Raw genomic sequence first — 27,493 nt, 5'->3', positions numbered from 1 at the left:
TTTAATGAAGAATGTAAGGAAATAACTTTTATGAAGGATTATTTATTACAACAGTAGTCATAAAGAAGAAATGTGAAACAAACAGAAAAAAATTAAATATACAGGTAGAATTGCCGCGTTATAGTAATAATAATAATTTATTATTTATACCCTGCCCATCTGGCTGGGCCACTTTGGGCGGCTTCCAACAAAATATTAAATTGCAATAATGCATCAAACATTAAAAGCTTCCCTAAACAGGGCTGCTTTCAGATGTCTTCTAAAATTCTGGTGGTAGTTGTTCTCTTTGACATCTGGTGGGAGGGTGTTCCACAGGGCGGGTGCCACCACCAAGAAGGCCCTCTGCCTGGTTCCCTGTAACTGGGCTTCTCGCAGGGAGACAACTGCCAGAAGGCCCTTGGCGCTGGACCTCAGTGTCTGGACAGAACGATGAGGGTGGAGATGCTCCTTCAGGTATACTGGGCCGAGGCCATTTAGGGCTTTCAAGGTCAGCACCAACGCTTTGAATTGTGCTCGGAAACGTACTGGGAGCCAATTTAGGCCTTTCAAGACCGGTGTTCTGTGGTCTCGGCGGCCGCTCCCAGTCACCAGTCCAGCTGCCGCATTCTGCATTAGTTGTAGTTTCCGGGTCACCTTCAAAGGTAGCCCCACAAAGAGCGCATTGCAGTAGTTGGCACTTTGTGGGGGAGGGGCAGCCCTTCCCTCCTCCTCACTCAGCCCCTCCCCCACTCTCCTGACCCACAGGGGGAGGGGCAGCCCTTCCCTCCTCCTCACTCAGCCCCTCCCCCACTCTCCTGACCCACAGGGGGAGGGGCAGCCCTTCCCTCCTCCTCACTCAGCCCCTCCCCCACTCTCCTGACCCACAGGGGGAGGGGCAGCCCTTCCCTCCTCCTCACTCAGCCCCTCCCCCACTCTCCTGACCCACAGGGGGAGGGGCAGCCCTTCCCTCCTCCTCACTCAGCCCCTCCCCCACTCTCCTGACCCACAGGGGGAGGGGCAGCCCTTCCCTCCTCCTCACTCAGCCCCTCCCCCACTCTCCTGACCCACAGGGGGAGGGGCAGCCCTTCCCTCCTCCTCACTCAGCCCCTCCCCCACTCTCCTGACCCACAGGGGGAGGGGCAGCCCTTCCCTCCTCCTCACTCAGCCCCTCCCCCACTCTCCTGACCCACAGGGGGAGGGGCAGCCCTTCCCTCCTCCTCACTCAGCCCCTCCCCCACTCTCCTGACCCACAGGGGGAGGGGCAGCCCTTCCCTCCTCCTCACTCAGCCCCTCCCCCACTCTCCTGACCCACAGGGGGAGGGGCAGCCCTTCCCTCCTCCTCACTCAGCCCCTCCCCCACTCTCCTGACCCACAGGGGGAGGGGCAGCCCTTCCCTCCTCCTCACTCAGCCCCTCCCCCGCTCTCCTGACCCACAGGGGGAGGGGCAGCCCTTCCCTCCTCCTCACTCAGCCCCTCCCCCGCTCTCCTGACCCACAGGGGGAGGGGCAGCCCTTCCCTCCTCCTCACTCAGCCCCTCCCCCACTCTCCTGACCCACAGGGGGAGGGGCAGCCCTTCCCTCCTCCTCACTCAGCCCCTCCCCCACTCTCCTGACCCACAGGGGGAGGGGCAGCCCTTCCCTCCTCCTCACTCAGCCCCTCCCCCCCTCTCCTGACCCACAGGGGGAGGGGCAGCCCTTCCCTCCTCCTCACTCAGCCCCTCCCCCACTCTCCTGACCCACAGGGGGAGGGGCAGCCCTTCCCTCCTCCTCACTCAGCCCCTCCCCCACTCTCCTGACCCACAGGGGGAGGGGCAGCCCTTCCCTCCTCCTCACTCAGCCCCTCCCCCACTCTCCTGACCCACAGGGGGAGGGGCAGCCCTTCCCTCCTCCTCACTCAGCCCCTCCCCCACTCTCCTGACCCACAGGGGGAGGGGCAGCCCTTCCCTCCTCCTCACTCAGCCCCTCCCCCGCTCTCCTGACCCACAGGGGGAGGGGCAGCCCTTCCCTCCTCCTCACTCAGCCCCTCCCCCACTCTCCTGACCCACAGGGGGAGGGGCAGCCCTTCCCTCCTTCTCACTCAGCCCCTCCCCCACTCTCCTGACCCACAGGGGGAGGGGCAGCCCTTCCCTCCTTCTCTCCCCGCAAACCCAGGTCCCCCCCAGATATGATGCCCCCCCCTGGCCGCCATCTCGCCCCCCTGCTGTGGGGAGGAGGAGGGAGGGGGGCCAGGCCCCCATGGAGCCCCAGAGGCAGCGCCGTCCCGTCCTCTTCCCATCCCGACACAGGGGGGGGCTGCTCTAAGGACGTAGCTCTAGGGGCAAGCGCATCCCAAAAGGAACCGGAAGTGTCGCTGCTGAATGCGCCGGAAGTGGCCAGAGAGGGAAAGGAGGAGGAGGGGCGTCGCTGAAGAGCCCCCCCCGCCCCCCCCGCCGCCCCCCCCGCCGCCCTTTCTCTTGCAGACAAGGAGAGCGGACTAATCCGGAGCCAGGGAGGCGGAGGACCAAGAGGTAAAGGGGGAGAGAAGGGGGGTGGGAAATAGAGGGGGGGATAAGGGGGGAGGAGGAGGATGAAGAGACCCCCCCGAAGGAAAGCGCCCTCCCTGGGGCCCGTCGACAGGGGCCCCGATCCAGGCCCCGACCCAGGGGGGGGAAGGGGGGACCCCAGACCTGCAAGGTCTCCTGGGCAGCAGCAGCAGCAGCCCCGCCAGACTCCCCTTCCTCCTTCCTGGGGGGCCGAGAGAGGCTCAGCTGCCCTGGCGGGAAGGGGAAGGAGGAGCCCGAGCAGGGCTGGGGGTGGGGCTGAGGCCCCCCATTCTCCCTGGGGTCGCCTGGCTGGGGAAAGGGAGAGAGGGAGTCCAGGGAAGGGTTAATGGAAAAGGGGGAGGAGCCTCGACAGAGACCCCGCCCCTTCCATCACCTCATTCTCCCTGGGGTCGTGGGGCGCCTGGCTGGGTCCCCAAGAGACCAGCTGAGCTTGTTCTGGGGATGAGCTTTCGTTTGCATGCACACTTCTTCAGATTGGACAGTTTTCTACCTGAAATTTGGGAAACACTTTCTCTTTCCTCGCCATAATATCTCTTTCAAACTGTGAACTTTCAGTCCAAAAACCTCTCCCTTTATCTTGTCCAAACAAGATGATTTGATGGTATTGAAACCAATCCGCCACCACACCTCCCACCTCATCCTGTTTATTCAGTTTTATTTCTTCTTCCAAAAAGTCCAAAAGATCTCTGTAAGTTGCCCATTGCTTCTTCCGTATTCCATTTTTAAAAAACCTGTTGCTTTTGTGGGTTGGAGCCAAAGAGGTGGTTTTCTTTCCAGCATAATATTATATTTATCCCATACTGTAAAAATGATTTTCTGAATAACCTGGTTCGTAGAGCTCTTGTGTGTTTTAGTTTTATCCTGCCATAAATAAGCGTGCCAACCAAACATAGTCTTACGACCTTTGTTGTAAGGAAAACCTGCTCCTTTCCCCTTATGGGGTATCCAAGAGCCCATATAGTCCTTAAGTGGGTTCCATATAGGTAGGAGAAAATAACAGAGACCAAGCAGAGAATACGGAGAAGCAAAGCGGCTAGTAAGCCTGATCTTTATTCCAACAGTGTCCCCCCCCCTCACCACAACCAGGAGGGAGGTGTGCAAGGCCTTATATAGTCTTTTGAAATTGCCCACCCAAGACCACCACCCCCCCCCCCAATATCATACAGAAGGAGAATGTCTACAGCAGGAATAGATCACAGGAGGCGGTCTACAGCAGAAAACCTGTCCCCAAGGATACCTGTTAATGGTCACTAACTGCATTACCTGGGCAGCCTGGGCATTCTTTTGTGATGGTAAATACTTTAGTTCCTGAATCCAGATCACAGGCCCACCCTGTTCACACCTCCTTAACACAGTATTCGTAAACACAAAGACGATGGGAAGGCTTCCATTTGCCTCCTTTACTGCAGAGGAATATTTGAGTACTTTTCTGAGCACAATTCAAAGTGTTGGTGCTGACCTTTCAAGCCCTGAACGGCCTCAGTCCTGTATACCTGAAGGAGCGTCTCCACCTCCATCGTTCAACCTGGACACTGAGATCCAGTGCCGAGGGCCTTCTGGCGGTTCCCTCATTGCAAGAAGTGAGGTTACAGGGAACCAGACAGAAGGCCTTCTGGGGAGTGGCGCTTGCCCTGTGGAATGCCCTCCCATCAGATGTCAAGAAATTAAGCAGCTATCTTATTTTTAAAAGACATCTGAAGGCAGCCCTGTTTAGGGAGTTTTTAATATTTCATGCTTTACTGTTTTTAACACTCCATTGGGAGCCGCCCAGAATGGTTGGGGAAACTCAGCCAGCTGGGCAGGGTAAAAATAATAATAATAATAATAATAATAATTATTATTATTATTATTATTGGTCTGTGGTGCTCAATGTTTAGGCATAGTAAATATTAGGACTTAATTAGAACTTGTGTGTTATAGCGGGGATATGTTATAAAATAGTCTCAGTGTATTTTAGAATGGGAGTTATGTGAAGGGTTTTTTGTGTTTGATCCGTGTTTCTGTGTAAATACTGTGTGTCAGACTGAGAATGTCATCAGGAAGGTCTAGGAAAGGGTGCACCTGCTTCTGAGCATCAGAAATGAGCATGGAAAGAGTTAATATCATAAACCTACCGGAATCGGCCCCCTCCCTTTGTAACAAGCAGCTGTAGGTCTTTTGGGATTTAATATCGGCTCATGAAAAGTTGGGCACATGACCCGGAAAGCTGCCTGGCTCCCTCCGTCTGAAGGCGGAGATATGCAGCACACGCCATAGTCTAATTCGGCTGGACTTGCCATGGGAACGCAGAAGGGGCAAGCAAGGAAGGGGGAGATGGCCAAAGAAACCTGCTCTCACACAAGTGCCCCCCCTGCCAATTCCGTAACATTAGCAAAGCCCAAGTTCAAACACCAGCCCCTATTAAAAGAGGCCCCCGTAATGACGACACTGGACTGCCCTTTACGGTTGCCGTAAGTTACTCTTCCAAGTCCCAAAAGCGCGTAGCAACTCTGGTCTATTTTGCAGGGCTGTTGTTGGCCGGCTAACTGGCAGCCAGCGCAGTCGCAACTGTTCTACTCACACATGTATAGGCACATTTGGGTGATGTCGCGACACAAATATCATTTCTCGATATTGAAATATTGTTGGGGTGTCAATGTGCCCCGCCTCCCCCATTCCGCATTTTCAGAGGAGGGGGAAGAAGGGGAAAGTTTGTCCCCCCAGATAAGACTCCCATCCTTCCTGGCCATGGGTCATCCTTGCTTGGGCAGGTGGTACTTTGAGTCCAACCACATCTGTAGGGCCAGAGATGCCTCAACTCAGCATAGAAGGTTCCTCTAGGGCTCAGTGTTACGTGGGAGTTGGTGGAACAGGATCTTAAAGGTTCTTGAGACATTTCCAAGGGATTGTGATTGGTATCCAGACCATAACACTATAAATCCAAGGTGTCCCCACTGAGCAGTTTATCAACCCTGCTGGCCGCTGGGGAAGACCTTCTGAAGGAAATCATTCCCCCCAAAGTTGCTTCCTTCCTTTCTTCGCTGCTGCTGCCCACACTAAAGGAATATCTGGATGAAATCCCAGGGATGTCTGGCTCCTATTACAAAGAGATCCAGTTGATATTCTGGAAAAAAGTGTGGCTAAGATTCTGAGTCACAATCATGGCTGAGAAATACAGCCAGGGAATATGAAACTGATTTGAAGATTGGTTTCTTCTTTACACTTCATTATTATTATTATTATTATTATTATTATTATTATTATTATTATATTACATTCAGGAGGACACACCATGGGTTTCATATTCTTTCTTTTCTTTCCAACAATCAGTGTTATTCACCTTTAATACTATTTCAGTGTCACACATATTTTTATGTTGTGATCTTCATATGAAGAGAGGTATACAAATTTAATAAATAATTACCAGTTGGAACAGAGCTAGAATATCCAGAAGCCCTTGGCCACCCAGGGCAAAGGAGGAAGAACAGTGAGAGAGGCCTGGACAGGGAATCTCCACTAAGATAAGCCAGTGTCAGGAGGCAGGTGCGAGACCCGGTGGCATATAATTATTATAAATCATAATTGGGGTGGGTATCTCAATCTGGGCATCCCAGCGGTCAGGCTCCAGCTGCTTTCCTTCTGCATCTCCAGCTCTCTCCATTCCATAATGCAAGGCTGAGAGATGGAGGTCCAACCCCAAGAACATTCTCCAACTGAGCACTCCTTCAACCGACCACAAGCACCAAGCCTTGTCACTAGACTTATATATGGGTCTCCCAAAATGGTCAGTATGGACCTCCTGAGGCCAAAGGGACTGTGCAGGTGATGAATAAAGATCTAGAGGTCGAAGAGGACAAAATGTGCCCCAAGGGGTGGAGGATTATAGTGCAGAGGATGAAGAACTTCATGATGAACTTGATGGTGGACCCTGATGAATCTTGGCCAGGTTCATGGAACATAGAGCAGCTCCCGTTCCTGTGAGAAACCACTTTTTATAAAACGTAAAGTCCACAGTTCAACCGTATTCTAAGATAATGCTGCTTCATTAACAATAATTAAGGGTTATAAAAGGCTGATGATGCGTTACCATTATTTTAAATTATTTCATTTGCCTTTCCTAAAAATTTGGAACATATGGAGAGATAGTACAAGACGTTAAAATAAGAGCAGGTGCTAACTGTAATAGTACTTTGTTCTCTTCCTAGAAAACAAATAGGATTTTCTCCCCACCCCATCGAAAGAAGACAATGGAGAAGGCAGTCAGAATTCTGGTGGGCCATGTCCAATGGGACTAATGAAGAAACCATTTAAAGACATGGAGTGTGAAAATAGAACATAAACAATTTGAAAGTATGGAGTGTGGAAGGAGCTTCACTGACAGTGGACACCTTAGACATCAACGGACTCACACAGGGGAGAAACCATTTGAATGCATGGAGTGTGGAAAGAGCTTCAGTCAGAGTGGAGACCTTAGAATTCATCAACGGACTCACACAGGGGAGAAACCATTTAAATGCATGGAGTGTGGAAAGAGCTACAGTCAGAGTGGAAACCTTAGAATTCATCTACGGACTCACACAGGGGAGAAACCATTTAAATGCATGGAGTGTGGAAAGAGCTTCAGTCAGAGTGGAGACCTTAGAATTCATCAACGGAGTCACACGGGGGAGAATTCATTTGAATGCATGCAGTGTGGAAAGAGCTTCACTACTAGCAGAAGCCTTAGAATTCATCTACGGACTCACACTGGGGAGAAACCTTTTAAATGTATGGAGTGTGGAAAGAGCTTCAGTCAGAGTGGAAACCTTAGAATTCATCAACGGACTCACACAGGGGAGACACCATTTAAATGCATGGAGTGTGGAAAGAGCTTCAGTCAGAGTGGAAACCTTAGAATTCATCAACGGACTCACACAGGGGAGAAACCATTTAATTGCATGGAGTGTGGAAAGAGCTTCAGTCAGAGTGGAGACCTTAGAATTCATCAACGGAGTCACACGGGGGAGAAACCTTTTAAATGTATGGAGTGTGGAAAGAGCTTCAGTGGGAGTGGAAACCTTAGAATTCATCAACGGAGTCACACTGGGGAGAAAGCTTTTAAATGTATAGAGTGTGGAAAGAGCTTCAGTCAGAGTGGAGACCTTAGAATTCATCAACGGACTCACACAGGGGAGAAACCATTTAAATGCATGGAGTGTGGAAAGAGCTTCAGTGGGAGTGGAAACCTTAGAATTCATCAACGGAGTCACACTGGGGAGAAACCATTTGAATGCATGGAGTGTGGAAAGACCTTCAGTCAGAGTGGACACCTTAGAATTCATCAACAGACTCACACTGGGGAGAAACCATTTAAATGCATGGAGTGTGGAAAGAGCTTCAGTGCAAGTGGAGTTCTTACAAAACATCAACAAACTCATACAGGGGAGAAACCATATAAGTCCCAGGGAAGTGGACAAAGGTTCAGTTGTAGTGGAAGTCTTACAGACCATCAAAAGACTCCCAGGGGTAAGATTTGATTTGATGGTATTGAAACCAATCCGCCACCACACCTCCCACCTCATCCTGTTTATTCAGTTTTATTTCTTCTTCCAAAAAGTCCAAAAGATCTCTGTAAGTTGCCCATTGCTTCTTCCGTATTCCATTTTTAAAAAACCTGTTGCTTTTGTGGGTTGGAGCCAAAGAGGTGGTTTTCTTTCCAGCATAATATTATATTTATCCCATACTGTAAAAATGATTTTCTGAATAACCTGGTTCGTAGAGCTCTTGTGTGTTTTAGTTTTATCCTGCCATAAATAAGCGTGCCAACCAAACATAGTCTTACGACCTTTGTTGTAAGGAAAACCTGCTCCTTTCCCCTTATGGGGTATCCAAGAGCCCATATAGTCCTTAAGTGGGTTCCATATAGGTAGGAGAAAATAACAGAGACCAAGCAGAGAATACGGAGAAGCAAAGCGGCTAGTAAGCCTGATCTTTATTGCAACAGTGTCCCCCCCCCTCACCACAACCAGGAGGGAGGTGTGCAAGGCCTTATATAGTCTTTTGAAATTGCCCACCCAAGACCACCACCCCCCCCCCCAATATCATACAGAAGGAGAATGTCTACAGCAGGAATAGATCACAGGAGGCGGTCTACAGCAGAAAACCTGTCCCCAAGGATACCTGTTAATGGTCACTAACTGCATTACCTGGGCAGCCTGGGCATTCTTTTGTGATGGTAAATACTTTAGTTCCTGAATCCAGATCACAGGCCCACCCTGTTCACACCTCCTTAACACAGTATTCGTAAACACAAAGACGATGGGAAGGCTTCCATTTGCCTCCTTTACTGCAGAGGAATATTTGAGTACTTTTCTGAGCACAATTCAAAGTGTTGGTGCTGACCTTTCAAGCCCTGAACGGCCTCAGTCCTGTATACCTGAAGGAGCGTCTCCACCTCCATCGTTCAACCTGGACACTGAGATCCAGTGCCGAGGGCCTTCTGGCGGTTCCCTCATTGCAAGAAGTGAGGTTACAGGGAACCAGACAGAAGGCCTTCTGGGGAGTGGCGCTTGCCCTGTGGAATGCCCTCCCATCAGATGTCAAGAAATTAAGCAGCTATCTTATTTTTAAAAGACATCTGAAGGCAGCCCTGTTTAGGGAGTTTTTAATATTTCATGCTTTACTGTTTTTAACACTCCATTGGGAGCCGCCCAGAATGGTTGGGGAAACTCAGCCAGCTGGGCAGGGTAAAAATAATAATAATTATTATTATTATTATTATTATTATTATTATTATTATTATTATTGGTCTGTGGTGCTCAATGTTTAGGCATAGTAAATATTAGGACTTAATTAGAACTTGTGTGTTATAGCGGGGATATGTTATAAAATAGTCTCAGTGTATTTTAGAATGGGAGTTATGTGAAGGGTTTTTTGTGTTTGATCCGTGTTTCTGTGTAAATACTGTGTGTCAGACTGAGAATGTCATCAGGAAGGTCTAGGAAAGGGTGCACCTGCTTCTGAGCATCAGAAATGAGCATGGAAAGAGTTAATATCATAAACCTACCGGAATCGGCCCCCTCCCTTTGTAACAAGCAGCTGTAGGTCTTTTGGGATTTAATATCGGCTCATGAAAAGTTGGGCACATGACCCGGAAAGCTGCCTGGCTCCCTCCGTCTGAAGGCGGAGATATGCAGCACACGCCATAGTCTAATTCGGCTGGACTTGCCATGGGAACGCAGAAGGGGCAAGCAAGGAAGGGGGAGATGGCCAAAGAAACCTGCTCTCACACAAGTGCCCCCCCTGCCAATTCCGTAACATTAGCAAAGCCCAAGTTCAAACACCAGCCCCTATTAAAAGAGGCCCCCGTAATGACGACACTGGACTGCCCTTTACGGTTGCCGTAAGTTACTCTTCCAAGTCCCAAAAGCGCGTAGCAACTCTGGTCTATTTTGCAGGGCTGTTGTTGGCCGGCTAACTGGCAGCCAGCGCAGTCGCAACTGTTCTACTCACACATGTATAGGCACATTTGGGTGATGTCGCGACACAAATATCATTTCTCGATATTGAAATATTGTTGGGGTGTCAATGTGCCCCGCCTCCCCCATTCCGCATTTTCAGAGGAGGGGGAAGAAGGGGAAAGTTTGTCCCCCCAGATAAGACTCCCATCCTTCCTGGCCATGGGTCATCCTTGCTTGGGCAGGTGGTACTTTGAGTCCAACCACATCTGTAGGGCCAGAGATGCCTCAACTCAGCATAGAAGGTTCCTCTAGGGCTCAGTGTTACGTGGGAGTTGGTGGAACAGGATCTTAAAGGTTCTTGAGACATTTCCAAGGGATTGTGATTGGTATCCAGACCATAACACTATAAATCCAAGGTGTCCCCACTGAGCAGTTTATCAACCCTGCTGGCCGCTGGGGAAGACCTTCTGAAGGAAATCATTCCCCCCAAAGTTGCTTCCTTCCTTTCTTCGCTGCTGCTGCCCACACTAAAGGAATATCTGGATGAAATCCCAGGGATGTCTGGCTCCTATTACAAAGAGATCCAGTTGATATTCTGGAAAAAAGTGTGGCTAAGATTCTGAGTCACAATCATGGCTGAGAAATACAGCCAGGGAATATGAAACTGATTTGAAGATTGGTTTCTTCTTTACACTTCATTATTATTATTATTATTATTATTATTATTATTATTATTATTATTATTATTATATTACATTCAGGAGGACACACCATGGGTTTCATATTCTTTCTTTTCTTTCCAACAATCAGTGTTATTCACCTTTAATACTATTTCAGTGTCACACATATTTTTATGTTGTGATCTTCATATGAAGAGAGGTATACAAATTTAATAAATAATTACCAGTTGGAACAGAGCTAGAATATCCAGAAGCCCTTGGCCACCCAGGGCAAAGGAGGAAGAACAGTGAGAGAGGCCTGGACAGGGAATCTCCACTAAGATAAGCCAGTGTCAGGAGGCAGGTGCGAGACCCGGTGGCATATAATTATTATAAATCATAATTGGGGTGGGTATCTCAATCTGGGCATCCCAGCGGTCAGGCTCCAGCTGCTTTCCTTCTGCATCTCCAGCTCTCTCCATTCCATAATGCAAGGCTGAGAGATGGAGGTCCAACCCCAAGAACATTCTCCAACTGAGCACTCCTTCAACCGACCACAAGCACCAAGCCTTGTCACTAGACTTATATATGGGTCTCCCAAAATGGTCAGTATGGACCTCCTGAGGCCAAAGGGACTGTGCAGGTGATGAATAAAGATCTAGAGGTCGAAGAGGACAAAATGTGCCCCAAGGGGTGGAGGATTATAGTGCAGAGGATGAAGAACTTCATGATGAACTTGATGGTGGACCCTGATGAATCTTGGCCAGGTTCATGGAACATAGAGCAGCTCCCGTTCCTGTGAGAAACCACTTTTTATAAAACGTAAAGTCCACAGTTCAACCGTATTCTAAGATAATGCTGCTTCATTAACAATAATTAAGGGTTATAAAAGGCTGATGATGCGTTACCATTATTTTAAATTATTTCATTTGCCTTTCCTAAAAATTTGGAACATATGGAGAGATAGTACAAGACGTTAAAATAAGAGCAGGTGCTAACTGTAATAGTACTTTGTTCTCTTCCTAGAAAACAAATAGGATTTTCTCCCCACCCCATCGAAAGAAGACAATGGAGAAGGCAGTCAGAATTCTGGTGGGCCATGTCCAATGGGACTAACGAAGAAACCATTTAAAGACATGGAGTGTGAAAATAGAACATAAACAATTTGAAACTCTCCATTCCCAGATACAAACATTTCCAGCTCCCTCCACCAAACACCAACACCAGCTCACTCTCAGTCCGCCCTCTTTCAGCAGCAACACTACAGACTCGCATTAAATATTAGATTAGGCTTACTATTGTGAAATGTTACCTTCATTACTTTAAATAAATGTCTAGACCACGTTACAAACAACAGAAGCTCACACACGCTGCCTGCAATTAAGACTGATTTCCTACTATTGATGTGAAAGAAAGTGTCGACTCGGAGAGAAAAAGGTTCTACTCTAAAAAGCGTTGCATAATAACCAAAGCAGGATCCACACTCCTTCTAGTTAAACCCTTTCTCTTCTTTAATTCATGGCCTGGAGGTGTTTCCACTCTTACAGCTCTTACCCCTGGGAGTCTTTTGATGGTCTGTAAGACTTCCACTACAACTGAACCTTTGTCCACTTCCCTGGGACTTATATGGTTTCTCCCCTGTATGAGTTTGTTGATGTTTTGTAAGAACTCCACTTGCACTGAAGCTCTTTCCACACTCCATGCATTTAAATGGTTTCTCCCCAGTGTGAGTCTGTTGATGAATTCTAAGGTGTCCACTCTGACTGAAGGTCTTTCCACACTCCATGCATTCAAATGGTTTCTCCCCAGTGTGACTCCGTTGATGAATTCTAAGGTTTCCACTCCCACTGAAGCTCTTTCCACACTCCATGCATTTAAATGGTTTCTCCCCTGTGTGAGTCCGTTGATGAATTCTAAGGTCTCCACTCTGACTGAAGCTCTTTCCACACTCCATACATTTAAAAGCTTTCTCCCCAGTGTGACTCCGTTGATGAATTCTAAGGTTTCCACTCCCACTGAAGCTCTTTCCACACTCCATACATTTAAAAGGTTTCTCCCCCGTGTGACTCCGTTGATGAATTCTAAGGTCTCCACTCTGACTGAAGCTCTTTCCACACTCCATGCAATTAAATGGTTTCTCCCCTGTGTGAGTCCGTTGATGAATTCTAAGGTTTCCACTCTGACTGAAGCTCTTTCCACACTCCATGCATTTAAATGGTGTCTCCCCTGTGTGAGTCCGTTGATGAATTCTAAGGTTTCCACTCTGACTGAAGCTCTTTCCACACTCCATACATTTAAAAGGTTTCTCCCCAGTGTGAGTCCGTAGATGAATTCTAAGGCTTCTGCTAGTAGTGAAGCTCTTTCCACACTGCATGCATTCAAATGAATTCTCCCCCGTGTGACTCCGTTGATGAATTCTAAGGTCTCCACTCTGACTGAAGCTCTTTCCACACTCCATGCATTTAAATGGTTTCTCCCCTGTGTGAGTCCGTAGATGAATTCTAAGGTTTCCACTCTGACTGTAGCTCTTTCCACACTCCATGCATTTAAATGGTTTCTCCCCTGTGTGAGTCCGTTGATGAATTCTAAGGTCTCCACTCTGACTGAAGCTCTTTCCACACTCCATGCATTCAAATGGTTTCTCCCCTGTGTGAGTCCGTTGATGTCTAAGGTGTCCACTGTCAGTGAAGCTCCTTCCACACTCCATACTTTCAAATTGTTTATGTTCTATTTTCACACTCCATGTCTTTAAATGGTTTCTTCGTTAGTCCCATTGGACATGGCCCACCAGAATTCTGACTGCCTTCTCCATTGTCTTCTTTCGATGGGGTGGGGAGAAAATCCTATTTGTTTTCTAGGAAGAGAACAAAGTACTATTACAGTTAGCACCTGCTCTTATTTTAACGTCTTGTACTATCTCTCCATATGTTCCAAATTTTTAGGAAAGGCAAATGAAATAATTTAAAATAATGGTAACGCATCATCAGCCTTTTATAACCCTTAATTATTGTTAATGAAGCAGCATTATCTTAGAATACGGTTGAACTGTGGACTTTACGTTTTATAAAAAGTGGTTTCTCACAGGAACGGGAGCTGCTCTATGTTCCATGAACCTGGCCAAGATTCATCAGGGTCCACCATCAAGTTCATCATGAAGTTCTTCATCCTCTGCACTATAATCCTCCACCCCTTGGGGCACATTTTGTCCTCTTCGACCTCTAGATCTTTATTCATCACCTGCACAGTCCCTTTGGCCTCAGGAGGTCCATACTGACCATTTTGGGAGACCCATATATAAGTCTAGTGACAAGGCTTGGTGCTTGTGGTCGGTTGAAGGAGTGCTCAGTTGGAGAATGTTCTTGGGGTTGGACCTCCATCTCTCAGCCTTGCATTATGGAATGGAGAGAGCTGGAGATGCAGAAGGAAAGCAGCTGGAGCCTGACCGCTGGGATGCCCAGATTGAGATACCCACCCCAATTATGATTTATAATAATTATATGCCACCGGGTCTCGCACCTGCCTCCTGACACTGGCTTATCTTAGTGGAGATTCCCTGTCCAGGCCTCTCTCACTGTTCTTCCTCCTTTGCCCTGGGTGGCCAAGGGCTTCTGGATATTCTAGCTCTGTTCCAACTGGTAATTATTTATTAAATTTGTATACCTCTCTTCATATGAAGATCACAACATAAAAATATGTGTGACACTGAAATAGTATTAAAGGTGAATAACACTGATTGTTGGAAAGAAAAGAAAGAATATGAAACCCATGGTGTGTCCTCCTGAATGTAATATAATAATAATAATAATAATAATAATAATAATAATAATAATAATAATGAAGTGTAAAGAAGAAACCAATCTTCAAATCAGTTTCATATTCCCTGGCTGTATTTCTCAGCCATGATTGTGACTCAGAATCTTAGCCACACTTTTTTCCAGAATATCAACTGGATCTCTTTGTAATAGGAGCCAGACATCCCTGGGATTTCATCCAGATATTCCTTTAGTGTGGGCAGCAGCAGCGAAGAAAGGAAGGAAGCAACTTTGGGGGGAATGATTTCCTTCAGAAGGTCTTCCCCAGCGGCCAGCAGGGTTGATAAACTGCTCAGTGGGGACACCTTGGATTTATAGTGTTATGGTCTGGATACCAATCACAATCCCTTGGAAATGTCTCAAGAACCTTTAAGATCCTGTTCCACCAACTCCCACGTAACACTGAGCCCTAGAGGAACCTTCTATGCTGAGTTGAGGCATCTCTGGCCCTACAGATGTGGTTGGACTCAAAGTACCACCTGCCCAAGCAAGGATGACCCATGGCCAGGAAGGATGGGAGTCTTATCTGGGGGGACAAACTTTCCCCTTCTTCCCCCTCCTCTGAAAATGCGGAATGGGGGAGGCGGGGCACATTGACACCCCAACAATATTTCAATATCGAGAAATGATATTTGTGTCGCGACATCACCCAAATGTGCCTATACATGTGTGAGTAGAACAGTTGCGACTGCGCTGGCTGCCAGTTAGCCGGCCAACAACAGCCCTGCAAAATAGACCAGAGTTGCTACGCGCTTTTGGGACTTGGAAGAGTAACTTACGGCAACCGTAAAGGGCAGTCCAGTGTCGTCATTACGGGGGCCTCTTTTAATAGGGGCTGGTGTTTGAACTTGGGCTTTGCTAATGTTACGGAATTGGCAGGGGGGGCACTTGTGTGAGAGCAGGTTTCTTTGGCCATCTCCCCCTTCCTTGCTTGCCCCTTCTGCGTTCCCATGGCAAGTCCAGCCGAATTAGACTATGGCGTGTGCTGCATATCTCCGCCTTCAGACGGAGGGAGCCAGGCAGCTTTCCGGGTCATGTGCCCAACTTTTCATGAGCCGATATTAAATCCCAAAAGACCTACAGCTGCTTGTTACAAAGGGAGGGGGCCGATTCCGGTAGGTTTATGATATTAACTCTTTCCATGCTCATTTCTGATGCTCAGAAGCAGGTGCACCCTTTCCTAGACCTTCCTGATGACATTCTCAGTCTGACACACAGTATTTACACAGAAACACGGATCAAACACAAAAAACCCTTCACATAACTCCCATTCTAAAATACACTGAGACTATTTTATAACATATCCCCGCTATAACACACAAGTTCTAATTAAGTCCTAATATTTACTATGCCTAAACATTGAGCACCACAGACCAATAATAATAATAATAATAATAATAATAATAATAATAATTATTATTATTTTTACCCTGCCCAGCTGGCTGAGTTTCCCCAACCATTCTGGGCGGCTCCCAATGGAGTGTTAAAAACAGTAAAGCATGAAATATTAAAAACTCCCTAAACAGGGCTGCCTTCAGATGTCTTTTAAAAATAAGATAGCTGCTTAATTTCTTGACATCTGATGGGAGGGCATTCCACAGGGCAAGCGCCACTCCCCAGAAGGCCTTCTGTCTGGTTCCCTGTAACCTCACTTCTTGCAATGAGGGAACCGCCAGAAGGCCCTCGGCACTGGATCTCAGTGTCCAGGTTGAACGATGGAGGTGGAGACGCTCCTTCAGGTATACAGGACTGAGGCCGTTCAGGGCTTGAAAGGTCAGCACCAACACTTTGAATTGTGCTCAGAAAAGTACTCAAATATTCCTCTGCAGTAAAGGAGGCAAATGGAAGCCTTCCCATCGTCTTTGTGTTTACGAATACTGTGTTAAGGAGGTGTGAACAGGGTGGGCCTGTGATCTGGATTCAGGAACTAAAGTATTTACCATCACAAAAGAATGCCCAGGCTGCCCAGGTAATGCAGTTAGTGACCATTAACAGGTATCCTTGGGGACAGGTTTTCTGCTGTAGACCGCCTCCTGTGATCTATTCCTGCTGTAGACATTCTCCTTCTGTATGATATTGGGGGGGGGGGTGGTGGTCTTGGGTGGGCAATTTCAAAAGACTATATAAGGCCTTGCACACCTCCCTCCTGGTTGTGGTGAGGGGGGGGGACACTGTTGGAATAAAGATCAGGCTTACTAGCCGCTTTGCTTCTCCGTATTCTCTGCTTGGTCTCTGTTATTTTCTCCTACCTATATGGAACCCACTTAAGGACTATATGGGCTCTTGGATACCCCATAAGGGGAAAGGAGCAGGTTTTCCTTACAACAAAGGTCGTAAGACTATGTTTGGTTGGCACGCTTATTTATGGCAGGATAAAACTAAAACACACAAGAGCTCTACGAACCAGGTTATTCAGAAAATCATTTTTACAGTATGGGATAAATATAATATTATGCTGGAAAGAAAACCACCTCTTTGGCTCCAACCCACAAAAGCAACAGGTTTTTTAAAAATGGAATACGGAAGAAGCAATGGGCAACTTACAGAGATCTTTTGGACTTTTTGGAAGAAGAAATAAAACTGAATAAACAGGATGAGGTGGGAGGTGTGGTGGCGGATTGGTTTCAATACCATCAAATCATCTTGTTTGGACAAGATAAAGGGAGAGGTTTTTGGACTGAAAGTTCACAGTTTGAAAGAGATATTATGGCGAGGAAAGAGAAAGTGTTTCCCAAATTTCAGGTAGAAAACTGTCCAATCTGAAGAAGTGTGCATGCAAACGAAAGCTCATCCCCAGAACAAGCTCAGCTGGTCTCTTGGGGACCCAGCCAGGCGCCCCACGACCCCAGGGAGAATGAGGTGATGGAAGGGGCGGGGTCTCTGTCGAGGCTCCTCCCCCTTTTCCATTAACCCTTCCCTGGACTCCCTCTCTCCCTTTCCCCAGCCAGGCGACCCCAGGGAGAATGGGGGGCCTCAGCCCCACCCCCAGCCCTGCTCGGGCTCCTCCTTCCCCTTCCCGCCAGGGCAGCTGAGCCTCTCTCGGCCCCCCAGGAAGGAGGAAGGGGAGTCTGGCGGGGCTGCTGCTGCTGCTGCCCAGGAGACCTTGCAGGTCTGGGGTCCCCCCTTCCCCCCCCTGGGTCGGGGCCTGGATCGGGGCCCCTGTCGACGGGCCCCAGGGAGGGCGCTCTCCTTGCGGGGGGGTCTCTTCCTCCTCCCCCCCTTCTCTCCCTCCCCCTTTACCTCTTGGTCCTCCGCCTCCCTGGCTCCGGATTAGTCCGCTCTCCTTGTCTGCAAGAGAAAGGGCGGCGGGGGGGGGCGGCGGGGGGGCGGGGGGGGGCTCTTCAGCGACGCCCCTCCTCCTCCTTTCCCTCTCTGGCCACTTCCGGCGCATTCAGCAGCGACACTTCCGGTTCCTTTTGGGATGCGCTTGCCCCTAGAGCTACGTCCTTAGAGCAGCCCCCCCCTGTGTCGGGATGGGAAGAGGACGGGACGGCGCTGCCTCTGGGGCTCCATGGGGGCCTGGCCCCCCTCCCTCCTCCTCCCCACAGCAGGGGGGCGAGATGGCGGCCAGGGGGGGGCATCATATCTGGGGGGGACCTGGGTTTGCGGGGAGAGAAGGAGGGAAGGGCTGCCCCTCCCCCTGTGGGTCAGGAGAGTGGGGGAGGGGCTGAGTGAGGAGGAGGGAAGGGCTGCCCCTCCCCCTGTGGGTCAGGAGAGTGGGGGAGGGGCTGAGTGAGGAGGAGGGAAGGGCTGCCCCTCCCCCTGTGGGTCAGGAGAGTGGGGGAGGGGCTGAGTGAGGAGGAGGGAAGGGCTGCCCCTCCCCCTGTGGGTCAGGAGAGTGGGGGAGGGGCTGAGTGAGGAGGAGGGAAGGGCTGCCCCTCCCCCTGTGGGTCAGGAGAGTGGGGGAGGGGCTGAGTGAGGAGGAGGGAAGGGCTGCCCCTCCCCCTGTGGGTCAGGAGAGCGGGGGAGGGGCTGAGTGAGGAGGAGGGAAGGGCTGCCCCTCCCCCTGTGGGTCAGGAGAGCGGGGGAGGGGCTGAGTGAGGAGGAGGGAAGGGCTGCCCCTCCCCCTGTGGGTCAGGAGAGTGGGGGAGGGGCTGAGCCGGGGAAGCCAGGGGGGTCCCTCCCCCCCCAGCCCAGGGGGGGTCCTCTGTGAAGCCCAGAGATGGACCCAGCCTCGGGGGGGGGGTGGGAAGAGACATGGGGCTGCCTGAGAGAGAGAGAAGGGGCGCTTCCTCTCCTCCCCCCCTCCTCCCCCCAGGCTCTCCTGCGCCCAGAGACCCCCTTGGCCCGGCAGGGAGAGGGTGGGCTCCCCTTCCGCCATGAGAGGAGTGCCAGGGGGTTGTGAGGGGGGAGAGAGAGAGAGAGACCCCTTTCTGCTCCCCTCCCAAGAGGGTCCCCGTCGTGTCTCTGAGGGGCGAGAGAGGAGGAGCCCCTCCCCCCGCTGCAATGGGGTTGTGAGGGGGGAGAGAGAGAGACCCCTTTCTGCCCCCCTCCCAAGAGGGTCCCCGTCGTGTCTCTGAGGGGCGAGAGAGGAGGAGCCCCTCCCCCCGCTGCTGCTTCCCCTCAACAACTTTTCCCGCCTTTTCCCAACTTCCCGCCCTTCGGGATCTGAGCCTCGCCTCAGTTTCAGGCGCCGAGGAGGCAGATTCCCCGGGATCCCTGCTTCCTGAGTGGATTGCTTCTCATTCGCCCTGAATTCTACTCATATATCTTGCTTTTGGAGCTTCTCTCTGCTTCTATATAAAAAGCCCCTCACCACTGCCCGCATCCCATACAGTATGTCAAAGTCTGATTTCTTCCCATTTGCTGTGTATAATTCTTCCTCCAGGACTCTTCTTCCTTCCTGCCAGTGTCACTTCCCAACTACAGATAGGTAGCCGTGTTGGTCTGCCATAGTCAAAATAAAAAAAATCCTTCCAGTAGCACCTTAAAGACCAACTAAGTTAGTTCTTGGTATGAGCTTTCGTGTGCATGCACACTTCTTCAGATACACTGAAACAGAAGTTGCCAGATCCTTCTATATAGTGAGAAGGTGGTCTGAACAAAGACATTGGATTGTTATCTCATTATACATGACTAAGCCATTTCTCACCTTCTCACCCCTTGCCTTTTCTTGTAAGACCTATTGCAGTCGTTAAGAGTCGTCAACAGGCTCTCTCAGCTATCTGCCAATCACCCATTCCCACCACCCTTCTGAGTAACACCCCTCCCCACCTTCTCACTATATAGAAGGATCTGGCAACTTCTGTTTCAGTGTATCTGAAGAAGTGTGCATGCACACGAAAGCACATACCAAGAACTAACTTAGTTGGTCTTTAAGGTGCTACTGCAAGGAATTTTTTTATTTTGACTTCCCAACTAATAATTCTTCCCTCCCTGTCCTTAAATAGCTGCTTGGGGTCTAGTTTGGGGCCTGCATAAAGAACCTCGTCTCTTTTTTCCTTTTAGCTGTAGGTATAAATTCATAGCCAAAAGCCTTATTGATACACAATTTTCCATCCGATGCCTGCTTACTCGGGGGTAAGTTCTACTCTGCTCCCATGTGCGGAGCCAGCAGTTCAGGCAGTTCTGCTAGCAGGAGGCCAAAGGACCCAGAGTGGTTTGCAACTAGGTGGTTTCCAAATGCTGCCCTTTTTGATACGTTTCCATTTATTCTTTTGTGTGGGGACTGGCCAGATTGAAACCCCCCACCCCATTCAAAAGAAAGACTAGCAAAAGATTTCATAGAATCATAGAGTTGGAAGAGACCACAAGGGCCATCGAGTCCAACCCCCTGCCAAGCAGGAAACACCATCAGAGCACTCCTGACATATGGTTGTCAAGCCTCTGCTTAAAGACCTCCAAAGTAGGAGACTCCACCACACTCCTTGACAGCAAATTCCACTGCCGAACAGCTCTTACTGTCAGGAAGTTCTTCCTAATGTTTAGGTGGAATCTTCTTTCTTGTAGTTTGGATCCATTGCTCCGTGTCCGCTTCTCTGGAGCAGCAGAAAACAACCTTTCTCCCTCCTCTATGTGACATCCTTTTATATATTTGAACATGGCTATCATATCACCCCTTAACCTCCTCTTCTCCAGGCTAAACATGCCCAGCTCCCTTAGCCGTTCCTCATAAGGCATCGTTTCCAGGCCTTTGACCATTTTGGTTGCCCTCCTCTGGACACGTTCCAGTTGGTCAGTGTCCTTCTTGAACTGTGGTGCCCAGAACTGGACACAGTACTCCAGGTGAGGTCTGGTGTTGGGCAGAAATCTGTGATCCAGACATGCCCATGTCAATCACACCTTGTTTTAACATCCATCTAATACAAGGAAAAGAAAATATCCCCCCATCATCACGGAGGTCCACTTGCGAGGGTCTTCTGGCAGTTCCCTCACATTTACAGGGTACCAGGCAGAGGGCCTTCTCGGTAGTGGCACCCTCTCTGTGGAACAACCCCCCCCCCAATATCAGATGTCAAAGAGAGAATTCCATACCTTTTGGAAGACCTCTGAAGGCAGCCCTGTTCCAAGAGCAGGGCGGAGATCTCTCAGAAGTGGAGGCTTTGCGCTGAGAGATCCCTGCCTCCACTCCTCCTTGCACACAAGTAGGAGCAGCAGCGGGAAGCTCCACTGAGGAGCGGCTGGCTGCCTTCAGGTGGTGCAGAGGCTCTCAGATGCAGCCTCCGGGCTGCCTCCACCTGCCCCAACCCCAGCAACTATTCAGCCTGGCTGCCTTCATGGGGTTGCAGGGGCTCTGAGGCGGAGGGGGGGCTCCTTTCAAATTCTCCCTTGAGGGGAGTGCAGCCTCAAAGCCCTCAACGGAAAGGGTGACGGAGCCTGTCCCTCCCCAGCTCAGCAGCCCCGATCCAGCTCCTCTTCCCGTGCAAGCAGCAACGCTGCCTAGCGGAGCAGCCCCATCCCATTCCTACTTGCCACCCGGCCCGCCTTCCCTCACAAGGAAAACAGAAGTCTGGCACTCAAAATGGAAGTTATACTCAGAACAGAGCATGTTCGGCTTCCAAAAAAAGTTCCAAAACTGGAACACTCGTTTCTGGGTTTGAAGAGTTCAGGTTGCAAGCAGTTTGAGAACTAAGCTGTTTGAAAACTGAGGTACCACTGTATTTATTTTCCCCAATTACAACTGTCTTTATCCCCTCCCTCCGGTGGTGATTTTCTTGAGTCAAAATGAGAGTACTGTAGGGATCATATGGGATTACCATGAGGAATTATAAAATATACATCAAGCCATTGTGTCCACGATGAAGACATTGTGTTGACTGGGTTTGATATATTGACGATAATTTCTGATTAAATCCCATAAGATTCTACATTCGTGTCCTTTTCATGCCCTTTTCCCTGTTGCCCATTTCTCCTGTCCCGTACACAGCCCAGTTGCTTCTTGCTTCGCCAGGCAGGCATCCTGGGCCATAAAGATAGTGGGCAAGTTTCTTTGAAGTAGGTTTCTATATGGTAATCTTAGGATCTTAATCTTAGGGCCAGGAAACAGATCTCACATGAAGGTGATAATGATCCGCTGTCCTCCTGGTCATCCTCCTTATCATGTGTATTGCTTGTTTATGACCTCCGGGGTTGCTAAATGCTCTTCTTTGTCTACCCCAGAAATATTTGTGCTTAATTAGTTTTAGTAGTTTAACTTTCTCCCCACGTGGGTTTGTGGAAATGCTCAGAAGAAATCTGATTAGTTCTTACAAACACTCTGTAAAAAGTTCTTTTGTGAATAAAACGGCCTGGGCCGGGGGCTGTGGGAATCGGACAAGCACAGAGAGACGATTATACGCACCCTTCCCAGAGTCTTGCTGGTTCAAGCCTCTGTGTATTCTTATTAATCAGAGTTCCATCCTTCCTTTACTTTGCGAACGGAACAAGTACCCCCTAAGCATTTTTTTTTAAGGAAAAAAAGCACTGAGTTATACCATAATATTACAGATCAATGGAAAGACAATTTAATGAAGAATGTAAGGAAATAACTTTTGTGAAGGATTATTTATTACAACAGTAGTCATAAAGAAGAAATGTGAAACAAACAGAAAAAAATTAAATATACAGGTAGAATTGCCACGTTATAGTAATAATAATAATTTCTTATTTATACCCCGCCCATCTGGCTGGGCCACTCTGGGCGGCTTCCAACAAAGTATTAAATTACAATAATGCATCAAACAATAAAAGCTTCCCTAAACAGGGCTGCTTTCAGATGTCTTCTAAAAGTCTGGTGGTTGTTTTTCTCTTTGACATCTGGTGGGAGGGCGTTCCACAGGGCGGGTGCCACCACCGAGAAGGCCCTCTGCCTGTTTCCCTGTAACTTGGCTTCTCGCAGGGAGACAACCGCCAGAAGGCCCTCGGCACTGGACCTCAGTGTCCGGGCAGAATGATGGGGGTGGAGACGCTCCTTCAGGTATACTAGACCGAGGCCGTTTAGGGCTTTAAAGGTCAGCACCAACGCTTTGAATTGTGCTCGGAAACGTACTGGGAGCCGACATAGGCCTTTCTAGACCGGTGTTCTAGACCTTTTAGCACCACAGTAATCCAAGTTTATGCACCAACTACTGGTGCTGAAGAAACTGAAATTGACCAATTCTATGAAGACTTACAAGACCTTATAGAAGTGACACCAAAGAAGGATGTTCTTCTCATTATAGGGGATTGGAATGTTAAAGTAGGGAATCAAGAGATAAAAGGAACAACTGGCAAGTTTGGCCTTGGAGATCAAAACGAAGCAGGCAAAGGGCAAAGGCTAATAGAGTTCTGTCAAGAGAACAAGCTGGTCATCACAAACACGCTTTTCCAACAACACAAGAGACGACTCTACACATGGACATCCCCAGATGGGCAACATCAAAATCAGATTGATTATATTCTCTGCAGCCAAAGATGGAGAAGCTCAATACAGTCAGCAAAAACAAGACCTGGAGCTGACTGCGGCTCAGATCATCAGCTTCTTATAGCAAAATTCAAGCTTAAACTGAAGAAAGCAGGAAAAACCACTGGACAGGTAAGATACAATCTAAACCAAATCCCTTATGAATACACAGTGGAAGTGAGGAACAGGTTTAAGGCTTTAGATTTGCTGGACAGAGTGCCTGAAGAACTATGGGTGGAGGCTCGCAACATTATACAGGAGGCAGCAACTAAAACCATCCCAATGAAAAAGAAATGCAAGAAAGCAAAGTGGCTGTCCAACGAGGCCTTACAAATAGCGGGGGAGAGAAGGCAAGCAAAATGCGAGGGAGATAGTGAAAGATATAGGAAATTGAATGCAGATTTCCAAAGAATAGCAAGGAGAGACAAGGCGGCCTTCTTAAAAGAGCAATGCAAAGAAATAGACTCCCATCTCTTGCGGGGGTGCAATTAGTGCCAGCACCGTCCGTTAAGAGTTTGGGTGTAATCTTCGATACCTCCCTTTCTATGGAGGCGCAGATTACAGCTATAACAAAGGCGGCATTTTTTCATCTCCGCCAAGCTAAGCAGTTGGCCCCTTATCTCTCTCGTCCTGACCTAGCCACTGTGATCCATGCGACAGTCACCTCCAGACTGGATTATTGTAACTTGCTCTACGTGGGGCTGCCCTTGAGACTGACCCAGAAACTCCAGCGGGTGCAGAATGCCTTATGGGGTCTTCGCTGCGAGAGCACACTCATCCGGTACTATACCAGCTGCACTGGCTCCCGGTGGAGTACAGGATCAGGTTTAAGGTGCTGGTTTTAACCTTTAAAGCCCTATACGGCCTAGGACCCTCATACCTACGGGACCACCTCTCCTGGTATGCCCCACAGAGAAACCTACGGTCTGCAAATAATAACATCCTCAAGGTCCCAGGCCTCAGAGAGGTTAGGCTGGCCTCAACTAGAGCCAGGGCCTTCTCGGCTGCGGCTCCAAACTGGTGGAATGCTCTGTCACAAGAGACTAGGGCCCTGCGGGACCTGACATCTTTCCGCAGGGCCTGCAAGACAGAGTTGTTCTGCCAGGCCTTTGGTCAGGGCGCAGCCTGACTCGCTCCTCTGGCAACCTGCACAGAATTTTGCTTAATTGGTTGCCATCAATTTGATTTAATTAATTTTTATAATGAAATATTTTTAGATTGTGTGATTTGACTGATTATTTGATTGTTGTTAGCCGCCCTGAGCCCGGCTTCGGCTGGGGAGGGCGGGATATAAATAAAAATTATTATTATTATTATTATTATTAAAACAACAGAATGGGAAGAACCAGAGATCTGTTCAAGAAAATCGAAAATATGAAAGGAACATTTTGTACAAAGATTACCATAATAAAGGACAAAAGTGGTAAAGACCTAACTGAAGCAGAAGACATCAAGAAGAGGGGGCAAGAATACACAGAGGAATTATACCAGAAAGATATGGATGTCTCGTACACCCCAGGTAGTGTGGTTGCTGACCTTGAGCCAGACATCCTGGAGAGTGAAGTCAAATGGGCCTTAGAAAGCACTGCTAATAACAAGGCCAGTGGAAGTGATGGTATTCCAGCTGAACTGTTTAAAATTTTAAAAGATGATGCTGTTAAGGTGCTACACTCAATATGCCAGCAAGTTTGGAAAACTCAGCAGTGGCCAGAGGATTGGAGAAGATCAGTCTACATCCCAATCCCAAAGAAAGGCAGTGCCAAAGAATGCTCCAACTACCGCACAATTGCACTCATTTCACATGCTAGCAAGGTTATGCTTAAAATTCTACAAAGAAGGCTCAAGCAGTATGTGGACCGAGAACTCCCAGAAGTGCAAGCTGGATTTAGAAGAGGCAGAGGAACCAGAGACCAAATTGCAAACATGCGCTGGATTATGGAGAAAGCTAGAGAGTTCCAGAAAGACATCTACTTCTGCTTCATTGACTATGCAAAAGCCTTTGACTGTGTCGACCACAGCAAACTATGGCAAGTTCTTGGCCTGATCACCTCATCTGTCTCCTGAGAAATCTCTACGTGGGACAAGAAGCTACAGTTAGAACTGGATATGGAACAACTGATTGGTTCAAAATTGGGAAAGGAGTACGGCAAGGCTGTATATTGTCTCCCTGCTTATTTAACTTATATGCAGAATTCATCATGCGAAAGGCTGGGCGGGATGAATCCCAAGCCGGAATTAAGATTGCCGGAAGAAATATCAACAACCTCAGATATGCAGATGACACAACCTTGATGGCAGAAAGTGAAGAGGAATTAAAGAACCTTTTATTGAGGGTGAAAGAGGAGAGCACAAAAAATGGTCTGAAGCTCAGCATCAAAAAAACGAATATCATGGCCACTGGGCCCATCACCTCCTGGGAAACAGAAGGGGAAGAAATGGAGGCAGTGAGAGATTTGACTTTCTTGGGCTCCATGATCACTGCAGATGGTGACAGCAGTCACGAAATTAAAAGACGCCTGCTCCTTGGGAGAAAAGCAATGACAAACCTAGACAACATCTTAAAAAGCAGAGACATCACCTTGCCAACAAAGGTCCGTATAGTAAAAGCCATGGTTTTCCCAGTAGTGATGTATGGAAGTGAGAGCTGGACCATCAAGAAGGCTGATCGCTGAAGAATTGATACTTTTGAATTCTGGTGCTGGAGGAGACTCTTGTGAGTCCCATGGACTGCAAGATCAAACCTCTCCATTCTGAAGGAAATCAGCCCTGAGTGCTCACTGGAAGGACAGATCCTGAAGCTGAGGCTCCAATACTTTGGCCACCTCATGAGAAGAGAAGACTCCCTGGAAAAGCCCCTGATGTTGGGAAAGATTGAGGGCACAAGGAGAAGGGGACACAGAGAATGAGATGGTTGGATGGTGTTCTTGAAGCTACCAGCATGAGTTTGATCAAACTGCGGGAGGCAGTGGAGGACAGAAGTGCCTGGCGTGCTCTGGTCCATGGGGTCACGAAAAATCGGACACGACTAAAGGACTAAACAACAACAGACCAGTGTTCTGTGGTCTCAGCGGCTCCTCCCAGTCACCAGTCCAGCTGCCGCATTCTGCATTAGTTGTAGTTTCTGGGTCACCTTCAAAGGTAGCCCCACACAGAGTGCATTGCAGTAGTTGGAACTTTGTGATGAAAAAGTGGGTTTTGTGTTGCAGTTTGGGTACTCGGTCTGGAAAAGGTTCGCCATCACTGCCCTCGGATCATGTCCAGTTGCAAAGGTGGAGGGAGGCTTTCCACCCTCAGGCCCAGAGGTGGCTCCTGCCTTGGGGCAGCTGGTAGATTTGGAGGAAGCTGACCCTTAGCACTCTGGGTTGGGGACCTGCCTGAACCTCATTTCCCATTATACTCATCCTTACAGTTTCATTTTGGGGATAGCATTCTACACACACTTGTGTCACCATGGTTCCCGCCCCCCAGCACATTGCTTTGAGATGCTCTGGTACGGCCCCTTCTTCCCTGTGCCCCCTTCCCTCCTCATGCAAGACCACCAGTCTCAGCTCCACTTTGAGAAACTCTCCATTCCCAGATACAAACATTTCCAACTCCCTCCACCAAACACCAACACAAGCTCACTCCCAGTCCACCCTCATTCAGCAGCAACACTACAGATTCGCATTAAATATTAGATTAGGCTTACTATTGTGAAATGTTACCTTCATTACTTTAAATAAATGTCTAGACCACGTTACAAACAACAGAAGCTAACATATGCTGCATGGAATTAAGACTGATTTCCTGTTATTGATGTGAAAGAAAGTGTCGACTCGGAGAGAAAAAGGTTCTACTCTAAAAAGCGTTGCATAATAAGCAAAGCAGGATCCACACTCCTTCTAGTTAAACCCTTTCTCTTCTTTAATTGATGGCCTGTAGGTGTTTCCACTCTTACAGCTCTTACCCCTGGGAGTCTTTTGATGGTTTGTAAGACTTCCGCTACAACTGAACCTCTGTCCATTTCCCTAGGACTTATATTGTTATTCCCCTGTATGAGTTTGTTGATGTTTTGTAAGAACTCCACTTGCACTGAAGCTCTTTCCACACTCCATACATTTAAATGGTTTCTCCCCAGTGTGACACCGTTGATGAATTCTAAGGCTTCCGCTAGTAGTGAAGCTCTTTCCACACTCCATGCATTCAAATGGTTTCTCCCCAGTGTGACTACGTTGATGAATTCT

General features: G+C 48.6%; 3 protein-coding genes across 6 annotated transcripts in view; 1 reads left to right on the top strand and 2 right to left on the bottom strand.

Moving 5' to 3' along the window:
• Positions 1-27,493, bottom strand: part of LOC308580638 (uncharacterized protein) — a 327,057-nt gene that overhangs the window by 131,638 nt on the left and 167,926 nt on the right. The gene's annotated exons all lie outside the window — the stretch shown is intronic.
• LOC308580832 (uncharacterized protein) overlaps positions 1-27,493 on the bottom strand; it is a 265,061-nt gene that overhangs the window by 166,089 nt on the left and 71,479 nt on the right. The gene's annotated exons all lie outside the window — the stretch shown is intronic.
• Positions 7,347-27,493, top strand: part of LOC308581176 (uncharacterized protein) — a 270,653-nt gene continuing 250,506 nt past the window's right edge. The window contains exon 1 of the mRNA XM_081183701.1: positions 7,347-7,864. Within this exon, the coding sequence (XP_081039827.1) occupies positions 7,354-7,864 (511 nt within the window). The 5' untranslated portion in view covers positions 7,347-7,353. The remainder of the gene's footprint in view (positions 7,865-27,493) is intronic.

The sequence above is a fragment of the Podarcis bocagei genome, assembly GCF_964188305.1.
Source record: "Podarcis bocagei genome assembly, chromosome: 2".
NCBI classification, from domain to species: domain Eukaryota; kingdom Metazoa; phylum Chordata; class Lepidosauria; order Squamata; family Lacertidae; genus Podarcis; species Podarcis bocagei.
Note: the sequence above shows the minus strand (reverse complement) of the source record. Positions and strands in the feature narration are given on the sequence as shown.